Source organism: Babylonia areolata, chromosome 2, assembly GCF_041734735.1.
Source record: "Babylonia areolata isolate BAREFJ2019XMU chromosome 2, ASM4173473v1, whole genome shotgun sequence".
Lineage (NCBI taxonomy): Eukaryota > Metazoa > Mollusca > Gastropoda > Neogastropoda > Buccinidae > Babylonia > Babylonia areolata.
Window position 1 is genome coordinate 10,996,893 of NC_134877.1, and position 21,458 is coordinate 11,018,350.

The following is a 21,458-nucleotide window of genomic DNA, read 5'->3' on the forward strand; positions in this document are numbered from 1 at the left end:
CTCTGACACTCATTGTAAATATCTAATTTGACCTAACAAGCTTGATCAGCAACATTTCCTGATGAAGGCATACGTAACAAAAGGACCAAATCACAATAATTCATTTACACAAACACACACGCACACACACACAAATAAGCACATAGGATTGTCACTGACCATTTGACTTGATTTTATTGTGCAGTGTTGGGCTCTCAATGTATCTATCATTCACTTGCACATCACACATAGAACTGTGTAAGACCTTTCAGCTTTGACAAGTTTTTTTTTTTAATGAATCATTTCAGATACTGAACAAAATAATCTATCAATCTGATGCACTAATAACTTTAAGAAATATTTGATAACTGCTCAAAAGTTTTAGAAAAAAAAAACAAAAACAAAAAAAAGCATTCTCAAAGACAAATCAATCATGGGTAAAACTTTTCCTTCATTCAAAAAAGAAATGAAGAGGGAATAGTTCATGAATTCCAAGCAGGGAAAAAGAAAAAGCCATGTATGAATGAATACTGACCAAATAACATCTCTTTCCCAGTTGGTAGGAGAAATTATGAAAATGCAGGATTTTGATTCCCCCAAATCAGTGACCTTATGTCCTGCCATGTTTCATCCCCAAGTGAAGGCTTGTTTCATTTTCATTTTTGGGAAAGTTTTACCCATGATTTAATAAATATCTACATAAATTAATTCACACTAATCCCTTCATTCATTAAATGGCACTCCCTTTCTTCTACCACCCCCCTCCCTGTTTATTCTTCCCCTTGGGGATATGTGGTCAAGTCATCGAGTCAAAAGTCTTTTATGTTCCTCCGTGAGAAAGCCACTGGTGGAGAACCCAGTGCAGTTTGTTCGGGCCATGGTAGGTAGGAAACAAATGACCTCAGTGATGCAGGAATGACTAAGGTGTTACTGTGGTATAAACTTGGCTCGCTCCTTGCTGGACTCCTTGGTCAGACGTTGTTTGTAGGAGAAGATGTCCCCTTCCCATTTGGTGATGGTCTGTTTCTCACACACCCAGATCTCTTCTGTCACCTGACAAATTTGAGATAAAGATCTGTTAGATGGTTTACAAGGCAGTGAGTGTGTGTTTATGCATTTGTGTGTGAATTCAGTGACATGTGCATATCTTTTTATAAAAAAAAAATTATAATAACTATATTATTGGACAGATCATAACTATGTAACATGAAGCCAACATAAATATCTTTACAGAATTTTGAAAAGTAAATTAACAGACCTGTCACTGTCCCTAAGAGAATTGAAAAGGACAGCTTCTGCTGACATATTTAACCATTAGCCCTCCTCCCTCTTCTTCATACAACATTAAATTTTGTCTTCAAAAGTATTTTGAAGGTGCCAGACATCATCAGACAAGGCCCATGACACTTCAACACACACACACAAAACAACAGTCACCACCAACCTGAGAGATAAGCCTGAAGTCGTGAGAGACGAGGATCATGCCTCCATCGAAGTCATTGATTGCCTCTGCTAGAGCATCGATGGTCTCAATGTCCAAGTGATTGGTAGGTTCGTCCAGCAGCAGCAAGTGGGGACACTGCCAGGCCAGCCAGGCAAAGGTCACTCGGCAACGCTGTCCATCTGACAAGTTGCGTATAGGACAGATCTGACAGAGGGGAAAAAAAAACCAACAAAATTTATGCCACGCTGAAAAGCACAAAATTTGCATACATGTCATTTTCACCATTCCACACACTAATATATCTTACTTCTTATTTTAACCAGTTATTCCATAGACTGTTTTCTGATGGATTTATTTTGTTCTTTCACATAAGAACTATGTATCTTGACACAGCTTCAAACAGTTTTAAGGTCTGCAGCATGATAATATGGGTAGAAAGAAAACTGAGACTGTACCTGCTGTTGGCCTGTCAGACCGTAGCGTCCTACAATTTTCCGCATCTCCTCTCTCTCCTTGACCTCAGGGTAGCACTTCATCATGTACTCCAGTGCTGACAGGTTCAGGTCCAGTTGTTCAGCTAGATGCTGTCAAAACACCAACATTCACATCTGATCAACTTTTTATTCCCTCTGATGTCAAGACTACTGTTCACATACACGTAAAATTCTTAAGCCTTTCAGTTTCACTTCCAACCGTGGATATATCCATGCTTTAGGGGTGACTGCATTATCAAAAGTCCAGTTGGGAACTTGAATTTGCTTACTTCGTTGCAAATTGTGACTGACTAGAAGCATGTTTAACACAATATCTCTAAGCATTGGCTTGATTTAAATGCGTTTCTCTTTGCGTTTTGTAAATCAAAACGTTGTTGAGCGTGTCAACATGGCTGCCAAGATGGACGGTACAGAAGAGGTGGCTTGAATTTGTTTGATTTTCTGCACAGTGTCGACAACAGCAACCATGAAAATGTGATAGAAAACAAAAGTAATGTTACTGTTGATCAGCTGAAGTTATTCTGTGAAGTGATTAGATGCTACAAGGTACATCAACAGGAAGGGGGCACGGTCATGTTAGAAGTATAGAAAAAAAAACACACCTGTATTTTAGCTTAAAACCTTCATTTTGGGATTTTCATTTACTATGAAATCCTCCAGATGAAAGATTCCTGTTGGAACATTGTTTACAGTCAGCTTTTATGTTATAATATTGTGTGATAATGTTTGTATGTGTGTGGGTGAGAGGGTGTGTGTATATGCGAGTGTTTATGTATGGTGTTAATATGTTTAAAAGGACAAGGCCGTGGAGGAAAACAATGTAATTGCACTTGGTTGTTGTGTCTAATTGCAAATATTCTAGCACCATTCCATCCATGAAATAAACAGACCTGAATTTTCTTCTAAGTCGGAGTTATTTTCCCCGGATTGGGTGTTATCTCATCCTATCAATGTTGAATATATGACAATCACATTCTCCATTCTTTTTCCTTTAAGAAAACAGGCACTTTTACATACTTCTGAGTATAATTCTAATTTTTGTGATTTAAAAAAAAAAAAAGGTTGGTGATTATTTTGCAAAAATTACAAATGTTCGCAAAGTTATAGGGTTAAACACAATTCAATGACCAGGACTTTATTTCCATTTCCAGTCACAAGCCAGGTATGATGCAATAGAATTTTATTTTTAAAAAATGCAGTTCTGGTCTCAGTATTTCCTTCATTAATTAAGAAGACGTTTCTCTTTTTTTTTCTCAAACCATGTTATTGCAATGTCATATTGTCAACAGTCATCAGGTGCAGTAATGGGTATGAATTAGCGAAGATCTCTGATTCAGTGATATACTTACCTTTGGTCTAACCAGAAGCTCAATGCAGTTCAACATAGATCAGATATGCATTCTTTTCTTATCACCCAAAAATGATCTATTTCACAAGCATCCTAAAAGAATCAAATTTGCAAAGCACAAATTAGCATCTCTAGTCACCCCTCCATCCACACTTGTGGGATTATGGCAACTGCCAAAAGAGAGAAACTGACCATAATCATGCTTTCAAACTCACCAGAAGGCTAACAAAAACCAGAATATCAAATGGCAAGTCAAGCCAGCATCATCAACAGAAAATCCAAGGCTACATTATTTGAAAACAACAACAAAAGACTACACAATATATACATGAACAGACTATCATTGGTCATTTTCTGATTTCAGCATTCATCTAAAAGTTTTTTTTATCAATGATGAATTTACTTTCAGTATTTTAGTCACATACTGATATGCAGAGGATCTGTCACACCTTGACCCTGGTAATGAATAACATGCCCCTTTCAGTCTTTGTGTGACTTATTTACTGATGATGCAGTCTGAAAACAGGATGTGGATGAGGTCAAATATAATCTAATTTTAAACTCAGCTGATAGCACTGGCCAGATCATAAACAAACCTGGTGGTATCTGCCTATCTTCAAGTGAGAATGTCGGCGTATCAATCCATCAGAGGGAATCAGCTGGAAAAAAAAAAAGATACACGGTACAGGTTATCTGCTAATGATATTTTTACTTTGAATGTATTATAAAAGAGACAATTCAAAACTTTTAATCAGAGTATTGTCTGAATTTCTCCCAAAACAGATGCATTCCAACAAGTTACATTCAAACAGAATAATCATTCGGGCAAATCAAAGAGTGCTAAAAGTATACAATCCCAAACATTTAAATCATGTTCTATTCTTATCAAAGCTCTGACTAGTTTCTGCAGAACAGATACATTAATACAGGTAACCTGAAATTTGAACTGTTACTTTCAAACAGAATAATCAGCCAAGGAAATCTTAATGAGAAATAAAAACATGCAATTTCAAACATTTCAATTATTCGCTCTTAAAATCAAAGCTCTGACCAGTTTCTTCATCAAAGACATACATACATACAAGAGGAACAATCTGAGGAAATGCAGGAAAATAGATATGGAGCTGTCCTGAACAAAACCAACAAGACAAACTCACCTCTCCGCTGATGAGCTTTAGCAAAGTGGATTTGCCAGCACCATTAGGACCCACAAGAGCCACACGAGTGTCCAGATCAATACCAAAATCTAAATTCTGGTAGATGTATGGCTGAAAAGAAAAAGACAACAACAATCATAACAATAGCCAGAACAATGGCTCATAAAAAAACCAAAAAAACCCCAAACATTTTAAATGATAGCAACAAGGCAATACTGGAAAAAACAACAACAATAGAACATATATATACCTGCATAAGTGGGCACACCTGCATTTGGATGTGACTTTTTACACATTTTTTATTATCAATACCATTATTACCTTTATTCTGTCTTTTTATTGTGTTTCTAATTATTCAAATGTTTTCATCACAGTAAACAGTTTGAAGAATAGATCTTCGAAATCAATTTCAATTTTTCACCACACTTTGAAATTACTTAGGCTTTCAACATGAGAACAATCAACCATCAGTCCTATCAGCTACTGCAAACAGCGTGACAAACCTTTGTTTCATTGTAGCGGAAGCTGACATGCTGCACCATGATGACAGGGGGTGGAATGGTACCACAGCTTGGGAAGTAGAAAGACAGGATCTGCAATCAGCAAGAAGAAGATAATGAAAGTTTGTCTTTCTGGCCTAAGTTTTATTCTATCATCTGCAAGCAAGTACAATGGTTATATATACATTGACTACTTAAGGAAGACAGCAAGAGGGTGCAACAGCCGAATGGGTTATGGAAACAAGAACATACCCAGCATACACCCCCCAAAAAACAGAGTATGGCTGCCTACATGGCGAGGTAAATAGAACAAAACGGTCATCCATGTAAAATGTTACATGTCTGTCTGAATGTGTAGGTGTGTGTGCCTGAAATCTGACTGAATGACACAGGAAATGAATGAGCACCCAGTGGCAGCAGTCAGTTAGCTCTACCCATGTAGGCAGCCTGTTGTGCAAATGACCCCATGTTTGTAAGAGTGCTTAGAGTTTGGTTTCCGACCGAGGATCTAAGTATCCATATCAATCAATCAATCAAGAGGGGCTGGAAGGTAAAGTGGGATGAGGGGGAAATAAGTGTAAAGACTTGGATTAAAGACAAAAAACAAAAACAAAAAATTGAATATCAAACAGCACAAAGAAAGATTTTGCAAACATAAAACAAGAGAGACAAGGCCTTTCTGATTTACATAACATACCCAATTAATCCTACACAGATATCATGAAACATAAAAAAGGACACTGGAAAGTGGTCCATCTTGCAACAGGATATTTAGAATCATGTCACACTGCAATAGTTGGGTCACGGTTAAGTATGTGTAATTAAAAATGCCTTTTCATTTTTGCCACAATTTCAAATAGTCTCCTGGCACATCAATGCCCATTGACTCAGTCTCACCTTGTCTGATGTGACTTTTTCAGTCAGTCCGCCATCCACCATCTTCTTTAGGGTTTTCTCCTTGCTTTGAGCTTGACGAGCCAGTTTGGCACTGCCGTGACCAAACCGCGCGATGTAGTTCTGTGTGGGTCAGTCAGATAAACAAATAAGAAAATCTCTTTGAATATAACATGCACAGAAAATCATACATACATAATGATCCAGTGATATAGCACATTTGCTCAAAACTGTTTTAAAGTGTAACATTCATATATCAGAAAACAATGCACATGATGAACCAATAAATATATCACATACACCGGGTCAAAGCTGCTTCGAAAAAAACAAATTTTTACCATGTAAATATTCTGAAAACAATAACATGAAAATCTGTGATTTTTTTTTTCTTTTTATAATCTGAATAAAAAACAATATGACAATGGAAACAGTCCACATAAATTACTGTCCTTTTCGAATCGGGGTTCAGCAAATCAATCATTTTCGCTTCAAAAATTTTGAATGTCATGCCAGACTACAACCAGATAGCAGGAGTCAAGACATTACAACTCCGCTCATTTTGAATTGTCATTACCTGGATTTGATTACTATACAATCATATGAATCAATCATTACACAATATAAATCATTCACAATAACTATTGCCTTCTTTAAATCAGGAGTCAGCAAATCATATATTTTCGCTTCAAGGATTTTGAACATCATGCCCGACTACAACCACACTGAAGTGCAGGAGTCAAGACATTATAACTCGGCCTTTTTTGTCATCATTCTCCTGATTTTACCATTTCAAAATCCTATCATTCTATCACTATACAATATAAATCAATCCATAAGAATTATTGCCTTCAGGAGTCAGCAAATCAAATATTTTCGCTTCAAGGATTTTGAACATCATGTCCAACTACAACCGCACAAGTGCAGGAGTTGAGACATTATAACTCGGCCTTTTTTGTCATCATTCTCCTGATTTTACCATTTCAAAATCCTATCATTCTATCACTATACAATATAAATCAATCCATAAGAATTATTGCCTTCTCTAATCAGGAGTCAGCAAATCAAATATTTTCGCTTCAAGGATTTTGAACATCATGTCCAACTACAACCGCACAAGTGCAGGAGTTGAGACATTATAACTCGGCCTTTTTTGTCATCATTCTCCTGATTCTACTTCCTCATATTCCACCTAATGCATTATTCCTTGTCAATACAGATAAAAACACAACCCTGTTCAAATGAAAAATGTTCCAGTCCAGAGTTCAAAATCAAAATGTCTTATTTCAGCACCATGTCAACACCCTCTCCAACCAAACTCAACAAAAAAACAAACGAACAAAAAACAAACATGAGATCCATGCTATCAGAATAAAAATTATGACAATGAAAAGTGGCCCAAATTTTCAGACAAAGTGTCCATGCACACTGGTGGAAGCTGCCACCCACCTTCATGTGAGCGATCTGGTCCTGCTCCCACTTGTAACGCTTGGCCTGATTCTCCAGCAGCTCCAGACGGGTCTGTACGTAGCTGTCATAGTTTCCCTGGGAAATAAAGTTTTTGTTATAGCATATCAGAATTCTATCAAGGAGGCCCTTTATTCCTGTCAGGCTTATTTCCATAATTAATAGAACTAAATATCCAAGCAAGAGAATTCCTCCTGCACTTGAAAACATTATCCTGGAAAGTAAAATGCAAAGGAGGCCATTTGTGAATTAGTATCTTTGTTTCATACCAACAAGCTTTTCCTATTATTACAGTATGGCAAGTTGTGACCTTCACTTTTAACATCTCATCTTGAATTTCAATTCAAATCATGTGTCACTACAACCATTCAATATACTACGGTTGATTAAAATCTGATTTTGACTTGAGTTCTGCAGAGCCTTAATCAATTTAGCCAAGTAATGACCTTGACAACGCTTACCTCATCATCATAAATCATAATGGGTATGACTGTAAGCTCTCATGTCTACCTACAATCATACCAAGTTTGGTTCCCATACTGTTAAGCATGCAACTGCTGAGAAATTTTGATGGTTTCATCATCACTCCAACCAAGAGCAGGTGATTACACAGATTCTGTTTATACACTGGTAAGAAAAAAATTAAGGTTTCTTTCTCTCTCTCTCTCCTTATATGTATGACAGAAAAGAAACCAAACAATGCCAGGAAAAAATCAACAGCTCAGACTTTTTAAAAGGCAGAATACTGTTTGTACTGCAAAATTATTTCCAGCTAAACACTGGCTCCCCACTGAAACCAGAATTAATTACAAAGTTGCATGTCTCTGCTTTTCTGTTTTCCACTCTGCACGACCTACCTTCCTGACCTTATCAGTGCTGCCACTCCCTTAAGAACCCTCCACTCTTCCTATAGTGAACATTCTTTTCTCTTTGCTGCTCCTCATATCTGGAACAACCTTCCTCATCATATGGGCGCATCTGATTCTGTATGCGCCTTTCGCTCTTCACTAAAAACTCATCTTTTTAAAACCTATCTGTAAGCACTCTCAGCTTCCTTCTTTTCCAACACGATCCATGTCAGCTCAGTTTGGATGCGTGACAAATGAGAGAGGGAGAGGTGGGGCTTGGGGAGGGAGGGGTTTTGAGAAAGAGTGGTCATGAATGATTCAAGTAATTTGTAACTTTTTCTTTCATGTAAATGCACCCTGAGCTCTCAGAGAGAAAAGATGCTATATAAATATATATTATCATTACTATCATTAAAACAGACTGAGAAATGGGAACAGACAGAGACAGACAGAGGGAACTTACTCCGTAGTACTGGAGTTTCTTCTTATCCATGTGGATGATACTATTGCACACCCCATTCAGGAAGTCTTGGGAATGAGAGATCACCACCAAGATGCGAGGATAACTGAAAGCAATTTGAATTCAAGATATCTTACCAAAACAAATTGTACATATCAACATTATGAACAACTGGGACAGTGTCTACTATTATATATCTGTATAGCAGAAAATTACAAAGACATTTAAAAAGACGACGACAAAAATGCGTTTAGGCCTAAGGAATCCCCTTTCTGAACATTCTGGAGATGTTTATGTCTCTTGATTCATCTGTCATTCAGCATAAAACATTATCACTGATGTTTTTGGTGACATTCAGCTTGCACAGTTGAATCTCTGTGTATATATATATATGTGTGTGTGTGTGTGTGTGTGTGTGTGTGTGTGTGTGTGTGTGTGTGAGAGAGAGATAGAGAGAGAGAGAGAGTGTAATGATTTTTATATCAAATGGTTAAATGTGTTTTACATTACATTTCATAACACTAGGAATAACTAAAATCACATTCTGTGATTTTTCTATCCATTCCTTTACTCCACAGATTTCTTTTCACAAATATTTAAGTATGATCAAGATCATGATTTAACTCATGTTGTAGATACTGTAGACTAAATTCACCACAGCAAACATAACATTTGAGCAAGAGGAAAGCAGAACTCACTTTTTCAACTCTTCCTCCAGCCACACACAAGCGTTGAGGTCCAGGTGGTTTGTGGGCTCATCCAGAAGGAGGAGCGAAGGTCGCAGATACAAAGCACGAGCCAGAGCTATGCGCATACGCCAGCCTCCAGAGAAGTTCTTCACCTACAACATCATCACAGAGCATACACACTACAGAACAGATTGCAAATAGAGAACTGTGTCAAAAAACGTTTGTGGACATCCTAACTTCTGCTTTTCAAGAATCATCTGTCAAACACATGAATAATTTTATAACCATCTCCCTTTGCAGAAATCATTTCAAGTCTCTTTTCAGGGGGTCCTCTTTTCACATGGAGGACTCTGCACTTTGAAGACAGGTTCCCCCAACCCCCTTTTAAAGTTTCCACTGTAATTTGCTGCCCAAGTTAAGGACTGAGGCATGTTTAGATAATAAGACAAAAAATCTATTAAAAGGCTTAACATTCAAAAGATAAGTAGTGGAAGAAATTGTTTAGAACATCAAAGCATTAGTATATAAACATAAAACATACATTGTCCTTTCATAAATTTAGTGGTTCGCACCTTCGTGTGTTGCATGTCCTTTGAAAAACCAAGACCATGCAAGATGAAACCTGCTTTGGTCATGGCTTTGGTAGCATCCAGCTCATCCAGACGATCGTACAATGATAACAACCGATCATGAGATTCTGCAAGACAAAATTAAAATTCATATTTCACTGAAAGCAAGAATCTTGAAAAAGATTTTTTCAAGAACTGTTTTACTGCAGAGACATCCTAATTCATACAACAGTTATATTTGTTTTGTTTTTCCAATGGAAAAAAATAGGCACATCTGCTTCATTCTGGACTGCATACATGTCTGAAAAATAATATCATTCTAGATGATACTCATAAGCTTCAAGCAATAGAAGTGATCTGAATGATTTTATCTCCCTCCCTCAATTTATCTTTATCCGGTCATTCTTTCAATCAGCATGGATTACTTATCAGTATAAAGGCAAGAAATGCTTATCAGACCAAAATATAAAAGCAACAGAAATCATGCACAGGTGCACATGGATACACGCGCGCGCACACACACACACACACACATACCTGCATCCTCACGATGGCTGAGATCCTCTGCTTCCTTCTCCAGCCGGAGACGTTCTTCATCCACTTCAATGACACTTTCCAGGGCTGTTTTGTCACTGGGAGGCATTTCCCGACGTAGTAAGAAAGTATCAACATGCTCAGGAATGGTGACCTCCTTATTGGCCAGTGCTGCCAACAAGGATGATTTACCTGCCAACAAAACAATAAAAATGATGACAATGTCTATGACGATAACGACAATAATGATTATCAGCACAATGATACCCAAATGCCTGAACAATTATCAGGAGCCCAGAGTACTAACAGGTGAACACACTTACACAATTAACTCACATACACACACTCTATCCAACAGCCAAAACATACATGGTACACTGTAGCAGGTAGATGACACAAGGGAATTCCCTGCCGTTAATTCTGAATGGAGGCAGAAACAAATCTTAAAAACTCAATAAAAGAATCAATGAATATCTAATGGTAAGCACGACTTGCTGGGTTTCGAGTCCGTCATCAGTTACTGACATACACAAAAGGTCAAGTGGGGGCCTTGTACCATTTTGATAGAAAATGAAATACACTTGCTTGACTAAACTGTAGGAAGCAGAACTCTAATGCAGTCACGGAAGATGGACACAATGAAACAGATAACACTAAAAGTCCTCTGTATTTCTCTCCAACCTGGACGCACAGACCTACTTTGCCGACTCATAATAAAAGAAATACAACTTATTTCCAAGAGTCTGTTATATTATAATCTGGAACTGATACACAACAGTAGCCCAACCCCTGACTTTGGAAGGAAGGGTTACTCACCACATCCATTGAGGCCAATCAGGCCATATCTCTTCCCCACGTTCAGCTCCAGTTTGGAGTCCATCAGAAGCTCTGCACCATGAAAGAGCACTGACATATTGTGGATGTGAACATCTCGGCTGTCCGGGTGGGAGGCAAGAACTCCAGTGACAGAGCGGTGCTGAGCAGCGATCTCCAATTCATCCAGCTGTTTGGTGACAGCTGCAATGCTGGCACCACCACCCCCATCACCTGCACATTGTTTTCCAAACACATTTTTAACACTATTTTCCTTATGTAGTCTGCCAAACTGTCTAATGGCAAAAGCATGTTTACTTTTAACATTTGTAGCCATTTTCCTTCATTACAGTTTCATTATATTCTTTCATAGGTACTTTTAAAAATCTTTTAAAAAATTTTGACTGCCCACTTTATCCAAAAACCACTGTAGTAATCTTTTAATCAACACTGCATATACAAGCCCAATCAATTATAAAAATTCTTTACTTTCAATTATAACTTACTTTAGGAAAAAAAAAGTACATCAACTGATGGATCAGAAATACAAAGGCGAAAAAAACAAACAAAAAAAACAAAAACTGTGTTTGCCCCCAAACAGATAAGCCTTTCATCCCGAGGGTTAGCCATGCATGACTGATGAAGAAGCTTAGTTTGAGGCAGCTGCACATTTCATCAGGTTTTGTCAGTGACATCAGTCAGGTTTCTCTTAACTGTCTGCAGACTTGAAGCGGGATTTCAGTTTCACTTTTTGTGTAATTCTTGGTCTCTAAGACAGTTAGTCTGAGGGCTTTTACAAATGTACTTTGCTATTTTCAATTTGAATTCTTGTTCAGGTGTGATAGTGAAAACTGAAAAAACCTGGAGATTCGCTTTCATGACCTTTTACAAGCTGGAGGAAGGTTCACACACACACACACAAAAATCATGATGAAGGGGAGGCTGGGCCACACTGTTTTCAAAGACAGGGCATTGTGCGTAGGTCTGTGTGTGTCTGCGTGTTGGGATGTTCAGCATCACTGTGCTTTAGGAGTTAACAGTTTTACAATTTTCTGGAACCAAAAACAGCACAATCTTTTTTCTAAGGAATGGAAAAAAAAAGTATGGGAGAAGGGATATTTGTGATTCTTTTGGTAATTATATAATGGCACTGATCAGTTAACCCTTATGCCACTTGAGGCGACGCAATTTTACTGCAGAGGTTCACCACTGTAGGTGACACCCGCTGACAAAACCATTAGTGTGACTTCCTACGACGCTCTTCTCTGCCCTGAATCACACAAAGTCATTGACTCTTCACCTTTTGCCTCGATATCATATTGCCTTTGTTTTTGTACGGGACGTGTCATTTTCACTGCATGTTTTGATAGAAAACGAAGCAATGGACACTCGGACAAAGGGGAGGTTACCTACTTCCGGGAGGTTATCGGCCGTAGTACTTTCGTTTTCTCCGCATAGGCAGATAGTAGTTTGCACAGGATAGGAATGTCAGACCCCTGCCAGAGTCAGCACTAGTTGGGTCACGGTTAAGTATGTGTAATTAAATATTATTGTGGATGAAAATCAAAACTCATTGCTGATAGTAATCCAGTGGAAGAATTTGACAGCAGTGCTAATTCACCATTCAATCCGAATGACGAAATTGACACTGACAGCACTTACGAAGAGGAAGAAAGCCATGCATGGAAAAGACAGCATGTTACTACTTCATGTGGGGTGCAATGTGCGAAAATAAAACTCAATTTTCACAAGAATTATCGGCATTACGCAACAATCTCTTTCCATTAATGTAAAGAAGAAATCAATGAGAGTGAATGAGTGGTTCCAAAGGTATAGTAGTTTGAGTACAGCTACCCCCATGTGTCTCAGTCAATCTCTTGCACAGGCAGTTTCTGGCTGTGCTCTGGCTAAGCTGACCTAGTGTCACTCCAGGCAGGCTGACTGACAGAGAAGTGGTGAAATGGTTAATCTGATTTTATTTTCTTTATTTTAAGAATGCACAGCAAACAAATTACACCATGCATTAATCAAACTACTGCACGCAAGATCAAGCCGAGAGACATGAGCTACAAGCACAGTACTGGGAGATGAACCGACAAGTAAAGCGAAGTGCGAGAAAAGATAAAAGAACCTACATCGAGGAACTGACAGCAGAAGCTGAGAGTGCAGCAGGTCAGCGGAACATGAAGCGCCTGTATGAGATCACCAGGACACTCTCCGGGAAAAACAGCAACCCAAGCCGGCCCGTCAAGGACAAAGACGGAAACACCATCCTTGGCGAAGAACAGCAGAGAGCAAGATGGGCGGAGCATTTCAAAGAAACGCTCAACCGACCAGCACCACCCGCCCCACCAGACATCCCGCCACCTACCAAGCTCCTCGACATCAACACCAACCCTCCCAGCAAGACCGAGATCGTCAAGGCCATCAAGTCCCTCAAGTCAGGAAAGGCAGCTGGCCCAGATGGAATTCCACCTGAAGCTCTGAAGGCCGACATCCAGACTTCAACTGAGATGCTACACCCTCTCCTTTGCAAGATCTGGGAACAGGAGCGAGTGCCAAAAGACTGGAAAAGAGGACATCTTGTAAAGCTGCCAAAGAAAGGGGACCTTTCATCCTGCAACAGCTGGCGGGGAATCATGCTGTTGTCTATTCCGGGCAAGGTACTGAGCAGAATCATCCTTGAGAGACTGAAGAACGCTTTGGACAAGACACTTCGGGACGAACAAGCAGGCTTCCGACAAGATCGCTCGTGCACGGATCACATCGCAACCATGCGCATCATCATCGAGCAGTCCCTGGAGTGGCAGACCCCCCTGTACACAGTCTTCGTCGACTTTCAAAAAGCTTTTGACAGTGTCGACCGAGATGTCATCTGGAGACTGATGTACCACTATGGATTTCCACCAAAGTTTGTAACCATCATCCAGCAGATGTACGAAGACGCCACCTGTCAAGTGATCCACGATGGGAAACTGACGGAACCTTTCAGTGTGCAAACTGGCGTCCGTCAGGGTTGTTTGCTCTCACCGACCATTTTCCTAATGGTGGTTGACTGGGTCATGAGGCAGTCTACAGCAGATCGGAGGACAGGCATCCAGTGGACTTTTACTAAACAGCTGGAGGACCTAGACTTCGCAGATGACATAAGTCTTCTCTCCCACAGGCAGCAAGATGCGCAGGAGAAACTATGTCGTGTGGCAGAAGAAGCTGAGAAGACTGGACTCCAAATCAACATTGGGAAAACAGAGGTCATGAGGGTCAACAACAAGAAGCAAGATCCAGTGCAACTACACCAAGAGAACATCAAGGAGGTTGACAAGCTTGTCTACTCAGGCAGTGTTGTCAGCAAAGACGGGGGGACGGACGAAGACATCAAGAGCCGTATCAACAAAGCAAGACACGCCTTCAACACCCTTCGACCAATCTGGAGATCGACAGCCCTCTCAATCCGCAACAAGATCCGGATTTTTAACACCAACGTGAAGTCGGTTCTACTCTATGGCTCAGAGACGTGGAGAGTGACAAAGACCAGCACCCACAAGCTTCAGACATTCACCAACAGATGTCTAAGAAACATCCTGAACATCAGATGGCCAGAGGTTGTCTCCAATGAAGAACTTTGGAACATAACAAAACAGGCCCCACTGGAGACGGAAATCAAGAAACGGAAATGGGGATGGATAGGCCATACACTACGCAAGCCTGCAACAAACATCACAAGACAGGCTCTTGATTGGAACCCTCAGGGGAAAAGGAAAGTTGGCCGTCCGAAGCAGAACTGGCGGAGAAGCATTGAGGCAGAGACAAGGGCGGCCGGAATGACGTGGGCCGAACTGAAGAGGACCAGCCAGAGCCGGGTGCGTTGGAGGAGTGTTGTTGCGGCCCTATGTTCCCCACGGAATCAAGAGGAATAAGTCAAGTAAGTCAAGTCATTAATCAAACTAAGAATGCACAGCAAACAAATTACACCATGCATTAATCAAACTGCAAAGTAAATGGTAAAAATTAAACATAAATGTGAAGTACCCATATCATCAAAAGAAAAGTACACATATGATTAAAAGAGAAATACCCTTATGATCAAATCCCTTTGAGTGTGACACTTACCTGTACCTCCACTTGTTTCTCCATGTCCATTTTGTACTGTTTTGGTCTCTTCCTCCTCCCCATTGACCTCTTCCTTTGTTCCTTTCTTTTGATCACGTTTCTTCATCTGCTCCTTCTTCTTGGCATCACGCTTCTTTTTAGCATCAGAAGGCATTGTTGTGGCTTTCTGTGGCAAACATTCAAAGCATTTTTTTTTCAAAATGAAATAACCAAAAATGAAATTAATAAACAAATTAACAAATCAATGATTTATAAATAACTCCTTTCTCTCCAAAGTTACTCAACTTGAAATGATCTACGTTACCAGTGATTCATCAGCAAGGCAATGTTTATTCCAAATTTGGCATCGACAATGTATTTCCAGAGAAAATTAATTTGTTTAAGTTTATCACAGACAGACAGACACACAGACAACTGAACACCTGGTTATCACACAGACTCACTTTGTTTTCACAAGTGAGTCTATCAGGGATGATCAGTTCAGTTCAGTTCAGTTACTCACTGCGTTCATACAAATCCATATATGCTACAACACATCTGCTAAGCAGATGCCTGACCAGCAGCGGCGGTGATAAACATGTTGGCATAAGTACTGCTATACACATATATATTTTGTCCAAGCAGATTTCTATGTGTGAATTCAGGCTGTTCTCCCCAGGAGAGCATGTCACTACAGTCAGTGCAGCACAACCCTATTTTTCTGACTGCAAGTATTTCTATTTTTCTAAGTGGGCTTTTCTACAGATTTTTGCCAGGAACAACCCTTTTGTTGCCATGGGTTCTTTTATGTGTGTTAAGTGTATGCTACAAACCGGACTTCAGTTTATCACCTCATCCAAATGACTATCTTCAAGACCACCACTCAAAGTCAAGGTCAAGTGGAGGGGGAGAAAATACGTGTGAGTGTGGCATATAACAGTATTGAGTATGTGAACAATGGGAATCACAACACTGCAGCCAACAGTATAATTATACTACAAAATGAATATGCTGTGATTGTTGAAACTAGTAATATTCTGCAAAGTTTTGCAAAAGAAGGGAGTTGAAAGCAACCAAGTTCAGTGAACAGTGGAAGAAGGAAATTTGCTGTGTTGCAAACTTCTCAGTGCTATACATGTGGCTGTTGGATGAAATAATACACTGAACTGAATATTTCCCTCATCACAGACTGATCCAGTACTGGCTGTCAGTATCATAATGAAATCACTGTACTTAAAAGTGTTTCTCATCCATATAATGCAACATATTCATATCTATGCTTGTTTTGCTTACTAGCAGTGTAGCACGTTTGCTTTAAAGTTTTTCCATCAGTGTCACTCTCTGATTTTGTGTGTGGGGGTGTGGGTGGGTTGGTGGTGGTGCTGTCATGAGTATACTAATTACCGTTGATGGTTGATTCTGTTTTGTTTAGTTTTTCTTTTCTTTCCTCATTTTGGCCAAGGGCCTTTCAGTATCAAGCACTTTCTGTCTGGAATTCTCTTTCCCTGGATCTCCAACATATACCAACACTACCCTTTTAACCAAACAAATCTGAAAACCCACCTGATCAAGCAGGCATTTGGGTGTGATGAAGCATAGCTGTTTGCAGTCTTCCTCCTTTTAGTCCTACACACCTGATTAAACAGGCCTTTGGGTGTGATGAAGCATAGCTGTTTGTCTGCAGTCTTCCTCCTTTTAGTCCTACACACCCCACTTTACCCTCTACTGAAATCATCATGCAGTGTGTGCGCCTGTGGGAGGGTGTTTTCTGTGTAAGTACACTCTATGTGTGTGTTATTAGCTTCTTTAAATTTCGAAGTAGTAATCATAAGCTGGAAATAGAAACAGGAAAACATAAAGGCTTACCACAAGAGTTACGGTTTTGAAAAGTTTGTAACATGTCTGTAATTGGGGATCAGTTCCATTTTATAATGGAATGTCCCAATAATGATCAGTTGTGAAACAGATATGTTGCTAAAAAATATGTCTCCAAAACTGGTTTTTAATTTTTTTAATTTTAGGAGGCAAAAATGTCATTTTAGCTGTAAGTAAGATGATTAAATTTCCAAATGTTGCCTAGCTACACTTTCGGGGTTAAAAGACATTTGTGTTTTATCAACTTTTATGTGACATTGTTGTATATTTGGAAATGTTTCTTTTGTGCATAGAAACATTATTGTATTAACCCTCCACACTCCAATAAGAGTGAAAGGATAATTAAAACTTGAAACTTGTGCATGTGTAAGGCGTATTTTGTGTTTTTTTTCTGTATTTTGAGTGATCATTCATCATATCATATCAAGGCGTGCAGGCCTGACGAGGCCTTTTGCCCGCTTGATGTGGGGAAGAAAAAGAGAGTCCCCACATATGTCTGATGCATTTTTCAACATTGAGTGCGCAATGCTTGAAAAATCAATAAATATGTAAATGAGTTTTGTAATTTAAAATTTTCAAATGAATATCAAGATAATTTTTAAATGTATTCACTGTTCCTGCGGAAACAACATCTTGTGACAAATTGTTCCAAACATTTGTTACTCTGTTAATAAAGAAATGTGCAAATCTGGAAGTTTTAACTGAAACTTTTAATAGTTTGTAGGAATGGCCTCTTGTGGTACTGTTCTCATTCAATGTAAACAAAGAGTTTATGGTTCTGCTGTCATATATCTGCAATTTGTAGTATTGTCTTGGTGTATATTGATACACATATGTGTTGTTTTTTTCATGAGCAGAGGTAAGTTATTATACACTATTGTATATCTATTGTTTCATGTAAGGGGCTTATGGAGAGTTTGTGCCATATAAGTAGTATCTATTAGTCGTATTATCATTATTATCCTTATTTGTGATTTCTTCTTATACATGCCATGACATGGTGTGGTAATTTAAATTAGACTTTCGGTGAGAGTACTGGATTATTTTTCTTATGTTCTTCTTCTTCTTCTTTCCGTTACACGACCAACATTGACTTGCCGATGACTGTCATATTCCAAATGAATATTTAAATTTTACAGCAATAAACCCATCACTTTTATTACAAAGAACTACCATTTATAACTCAAACTAAAATTGTATAAAAAAAAAAATCAAAAAAATCTTATGACCTGCAAGATTGATGTGCAATACCCCAATAGAGAGCACATCAGGATAAAAACTGTAATGATTCAAATGAAATCATGAATATCCCAATAAACTGACAAATTTGTTGTAAATCACTGAAAAACGAAAAACTTTAAAGTCGGCTGCTTTGCACTTGGTGACTTACAGGAAGACAGAACCGCATCCATTCATCAGTTTATAATAAAGCCGATCCAAAAGGCAAAACTGTCGTTGAAACAGGTCATGAAATTAGCCATTAACTGACAGGCAAATTGATAATCAATATATAAAGTAAAAACGTGGTTGATTTTGTAACATTCCAGTCCCACTTCTCCAGTTCCATGCGATGTGATTTTTTCAGACAGTATCAATCATTCAGGGTAAGAACCTAAGATGTGCTGATGCTGGCTTGAAGCCAGGCTTTTGTCCAAGTCTTCGTGTCGCTGAAGGTTCAATCTCTTCATTTTATTGGTAACAATCATGAAACACGAACCCTTCTAAGACAATAAAAATAAAACCAGAGTCGTATATAACACAAAAATAGAAGTAAATGAACGTTTCCTCACCTCTTTTCAGTCGTAATGTATTAATTTTCGCTTGCCGTCTGATCGTTGGCCCAGCACATGGAGTTATGTTCTTCCCGGAAGTGGAAAGGTTTATATCTTTTTACACAAATTCATAAAATGATCCGTCATATCACAGGATCAACGTTATTATTTTTTTCTGATGATATCTTTTCCTCTTCTTTCTTTACAAATCCCTGTTATAATTATTTGTTCTAACTTTCATTATTTGAAACAAGTGTTAATTATAACCTATGAATTGCCTTTGAAAGATTCAGCGCGGTGCTTTTGTTTACAGGAAGTTGCAATCTCGTGGAAAGACTGAAGGAAACAGCACGTCGAACGACGGGAAAAGTGTTTCAGTGTTTCCGCTTCATAGAAAGGTAAGGCGTGGAGTCAACTAAGTGTTTATAGAATGTTTATTCTGTAACTTGATATATCTATCGCACTGCTTGCTATCGTGTTTCTTTTTCCTGATGATGATTGGTATGTTTTCGGTTCCCCGTCGAATGGCGACTCTTTGTGTCTCATCGATTACAGAAAAGTGACATAACATGACACAACTTACTTTAACAAAGAACTTAAGAATTTGCTCAGTGATTGGATATGGATGGTCACTCGTGACCACAAAGAGACACGAGTACCCGGATGCGCATACCCACTTTAAAAATCGTTGTCGGTTGTACCTGATATACTGAAGCCGGTTTTCCCTCGAAGTAAGGACCAGAGCCCATGAAGGCAGGTAAGCCGATACTATTATGGTCAGTGTCAAGACCCCAGCACCGAACAACCAGACTCTAACTCTAAAGTCTTTAGTCTCAACTGTAATGTCGAGTAAGTGATTTGAATGATTATATATTCTTGTCAGGTTTGAAGTATCAGCACCCACGTGGGTGTTTTTATTTGGCTGGCGCCTGGCATCGATCCACGATTGGTGTGCAGCGAGCAGCATGACATCGGTCCCGAATAATTACATGATGTACCAACGCCATCAACCAGTTCATTAAATATAAACGTTTAATTGTATGTTGTTTTCTTTAAGTTCGAATTAGCAGAAGGCTGATGGTAGTAATAATTATGGCCAAAACAGGGGGTGGCTCAAAAACCGAATAATATCAGTAAAATCGAGCCTTATCCGCGCCACCTGCTAAGTTTATCCATCAGAGGGAGGCAAGTTAAAGCAAATAGGCCTTCATAGCCTAGGCCTAATAATTTTTAATGTTGAACTCAAAGACAGAATCAGTTGGTCTGTGCAAATTCAGTAGCTTCTGTGCCTTTATTGCTCCACACATATGAGCAATGCTAGAACACAGAAAACAGAAACAGGCGATGAAGTACAAATTATACCAATATTGTTTGGCCAAGATTCATACAATGCAACATAATTCTAGAGTCCAGGAGACAAGAGGCATAGATCAAATGATCAACAAGACTAGACACTGATAGTAAAGAAATTATTTATGAAGTTGTAAAAGAAGGTGCCGGAGTCTGCACTAGTTGGGTCACGGTAAGTATGTTATTTAAACGTAATTTTAGATAGAAAATTTCCTTTCAATAGAAATTAAGATCATATCGGCCTAGGATCGATAAAAATAGAACTTTGGAAGGGCTGTAAGAGGCTTGTAAAAGTTGTATCCACTGTTTCGGAAAAAGTAAATTAAAAAAACGTAAAATGAGAAAGAAGGATAATTGCAGAAACCTATAACCCTGTGTGCTTGTAGGTAAATAAAAGCACACAAAGTATCTGTTTTTGTCTTTATTGGAGGAACAGAGCACTGAAATAAACCAGGAAGCTATTGGTGAAAAGGGGGCGAACTGACTAGGGACGAACTGGTTGGTGTAACTGACAATGGGGTGGAATGACCAGATACCATTGAATTTTCATTCAGTGAATGTCAATGCATGCTTCATTTCCAGCATTTCAGGAAAATGCAGGCCCTTCTCTTCTTCTTCTTCTTCTGTGTTTTTGTGCTGCAACTCCCACGTTCACTCGTATGCATTCGAGTGGGCTTTTATGTGTATGACCGTTTTTACCCCGCCATGTAGGCAGCCATACTCCGTTTTCGGGGGTGTGCATGCTGGGTAGGTTCTTGTTTCCATAACCCACCGAACGCTGACCTGGATTACAGGATCTTTAACGTGCGTATTTGATCTTCTGCTTGCGTATACACACGAAGGGGGTTCAGGCACAAGCAGGTCTGCACATATATTGACCTGGGAGATCATAAAAATCTCCACCCTTCACCCACCAGGCGCCGAACCCGGGACCCTCAGATTGAAACTGGTCCATGTAAATCTTCAGAGTGCCAGAAAGTCCAGCCAGGAATCCCACTCTTGACCCACAGATAGGTCACCCCCAAACGAACTGCCACTAATTTTTTTTATTAAAAATATTACTGAAGAACTCATTACTGGATGTAATTACCGGATATAATATTTTATTGTCGTTCAGTGACATTCTCATCAATTGGGATCTCCGCGAAGCACCGAGCTTCGTATCAATCAAGGATCTAC

The 21,458-nt window shown here is 39.1% G+C and overlaps 2 protein-coding genes across 2 annotated transcripts in view; one reads left to right on the forward strand and one right to left on the reverse strand.

Annotated features, from left to right (window-relative positions):
* Window positions 1–155: 155 nt before the first annotated feature.
* On the reverse strand, window positions 156–19,047 carry LOC143297603 (ATP-binding cassette sub-family F member 2-like). Its single transcript, XM_076610023.1, has 15 exons — window positions 18,948–19,047; window positions 15,304–15,469; window positions 11,197–11,427; window positions 10,384–10,572; window positions 9,850–9,974; window positions 9,287–9,429; window positions 8,592–8,694; window positions 7,263–7,358; window positions 5,820–5,939; window positions 4,926–5,015; window positions 4,423–4,533; window positions 3,862–3,924; window positions 1,879–2,007; window positions 1,424–1,627; window positions 156–1,032 (listed from the first exon to the last, which is right to left on the reverse strand). Exons 2-15 carry the CDS (start codon window positions 15,455–15,457, stop codon window positions 907–909), a joined length of 1,884 nt encoding a protein of 627 aa, XP_076466138.1. The 5' UTR covers window positions 15,458–15,469; window positions 18,948–19,047; the 3' UTR covers window positions 156–906.
* A 114-nt stretch (window positions 19,048–19,161) lies between these two features.
* LOC143297594 (ubiquitin carboxyl-terminal hydrolase 40-like) overlaps window positions 19,162–21,458 on the forward strand; it is a 47,952-nt gene continuing 45,655 nt past the window's right edge. The window contains exon 1 of the mRNA XM_076610010.1: window positions 19,162–19,327. The gene's annotated coding sequence lies outside the window, so the exon portion shown is untranslated. The remainder of the gene's footprint in view (window positions 19,328–21,458) is intronic.

Bases quoted from the DNA above. Each gene is read 5' to 3' on its own strand.
- LOC143297603 (XM_076610023.1), bottom strand. From the start codon at position 15,457: ATGCCTTCTGATGCTAAAAAGAAGCGTGATGCCAAGAAGAAGGAGCAG. The intron at 11,428-15,303 runs GTAAGTGTCACA...AACAATGTGCAG, and splicing joins AGAAACAAGTGGAGGTACAG to GTGATGGGGGTGGTGGTGCC. The intron at 10,573-11,196 runs GTGAGTAACCCT...TTTTGTTGGCAG, and splicing joins GATTGGCCTCAATGGATGTG to GTAAATCATCCTTGTTGGCA.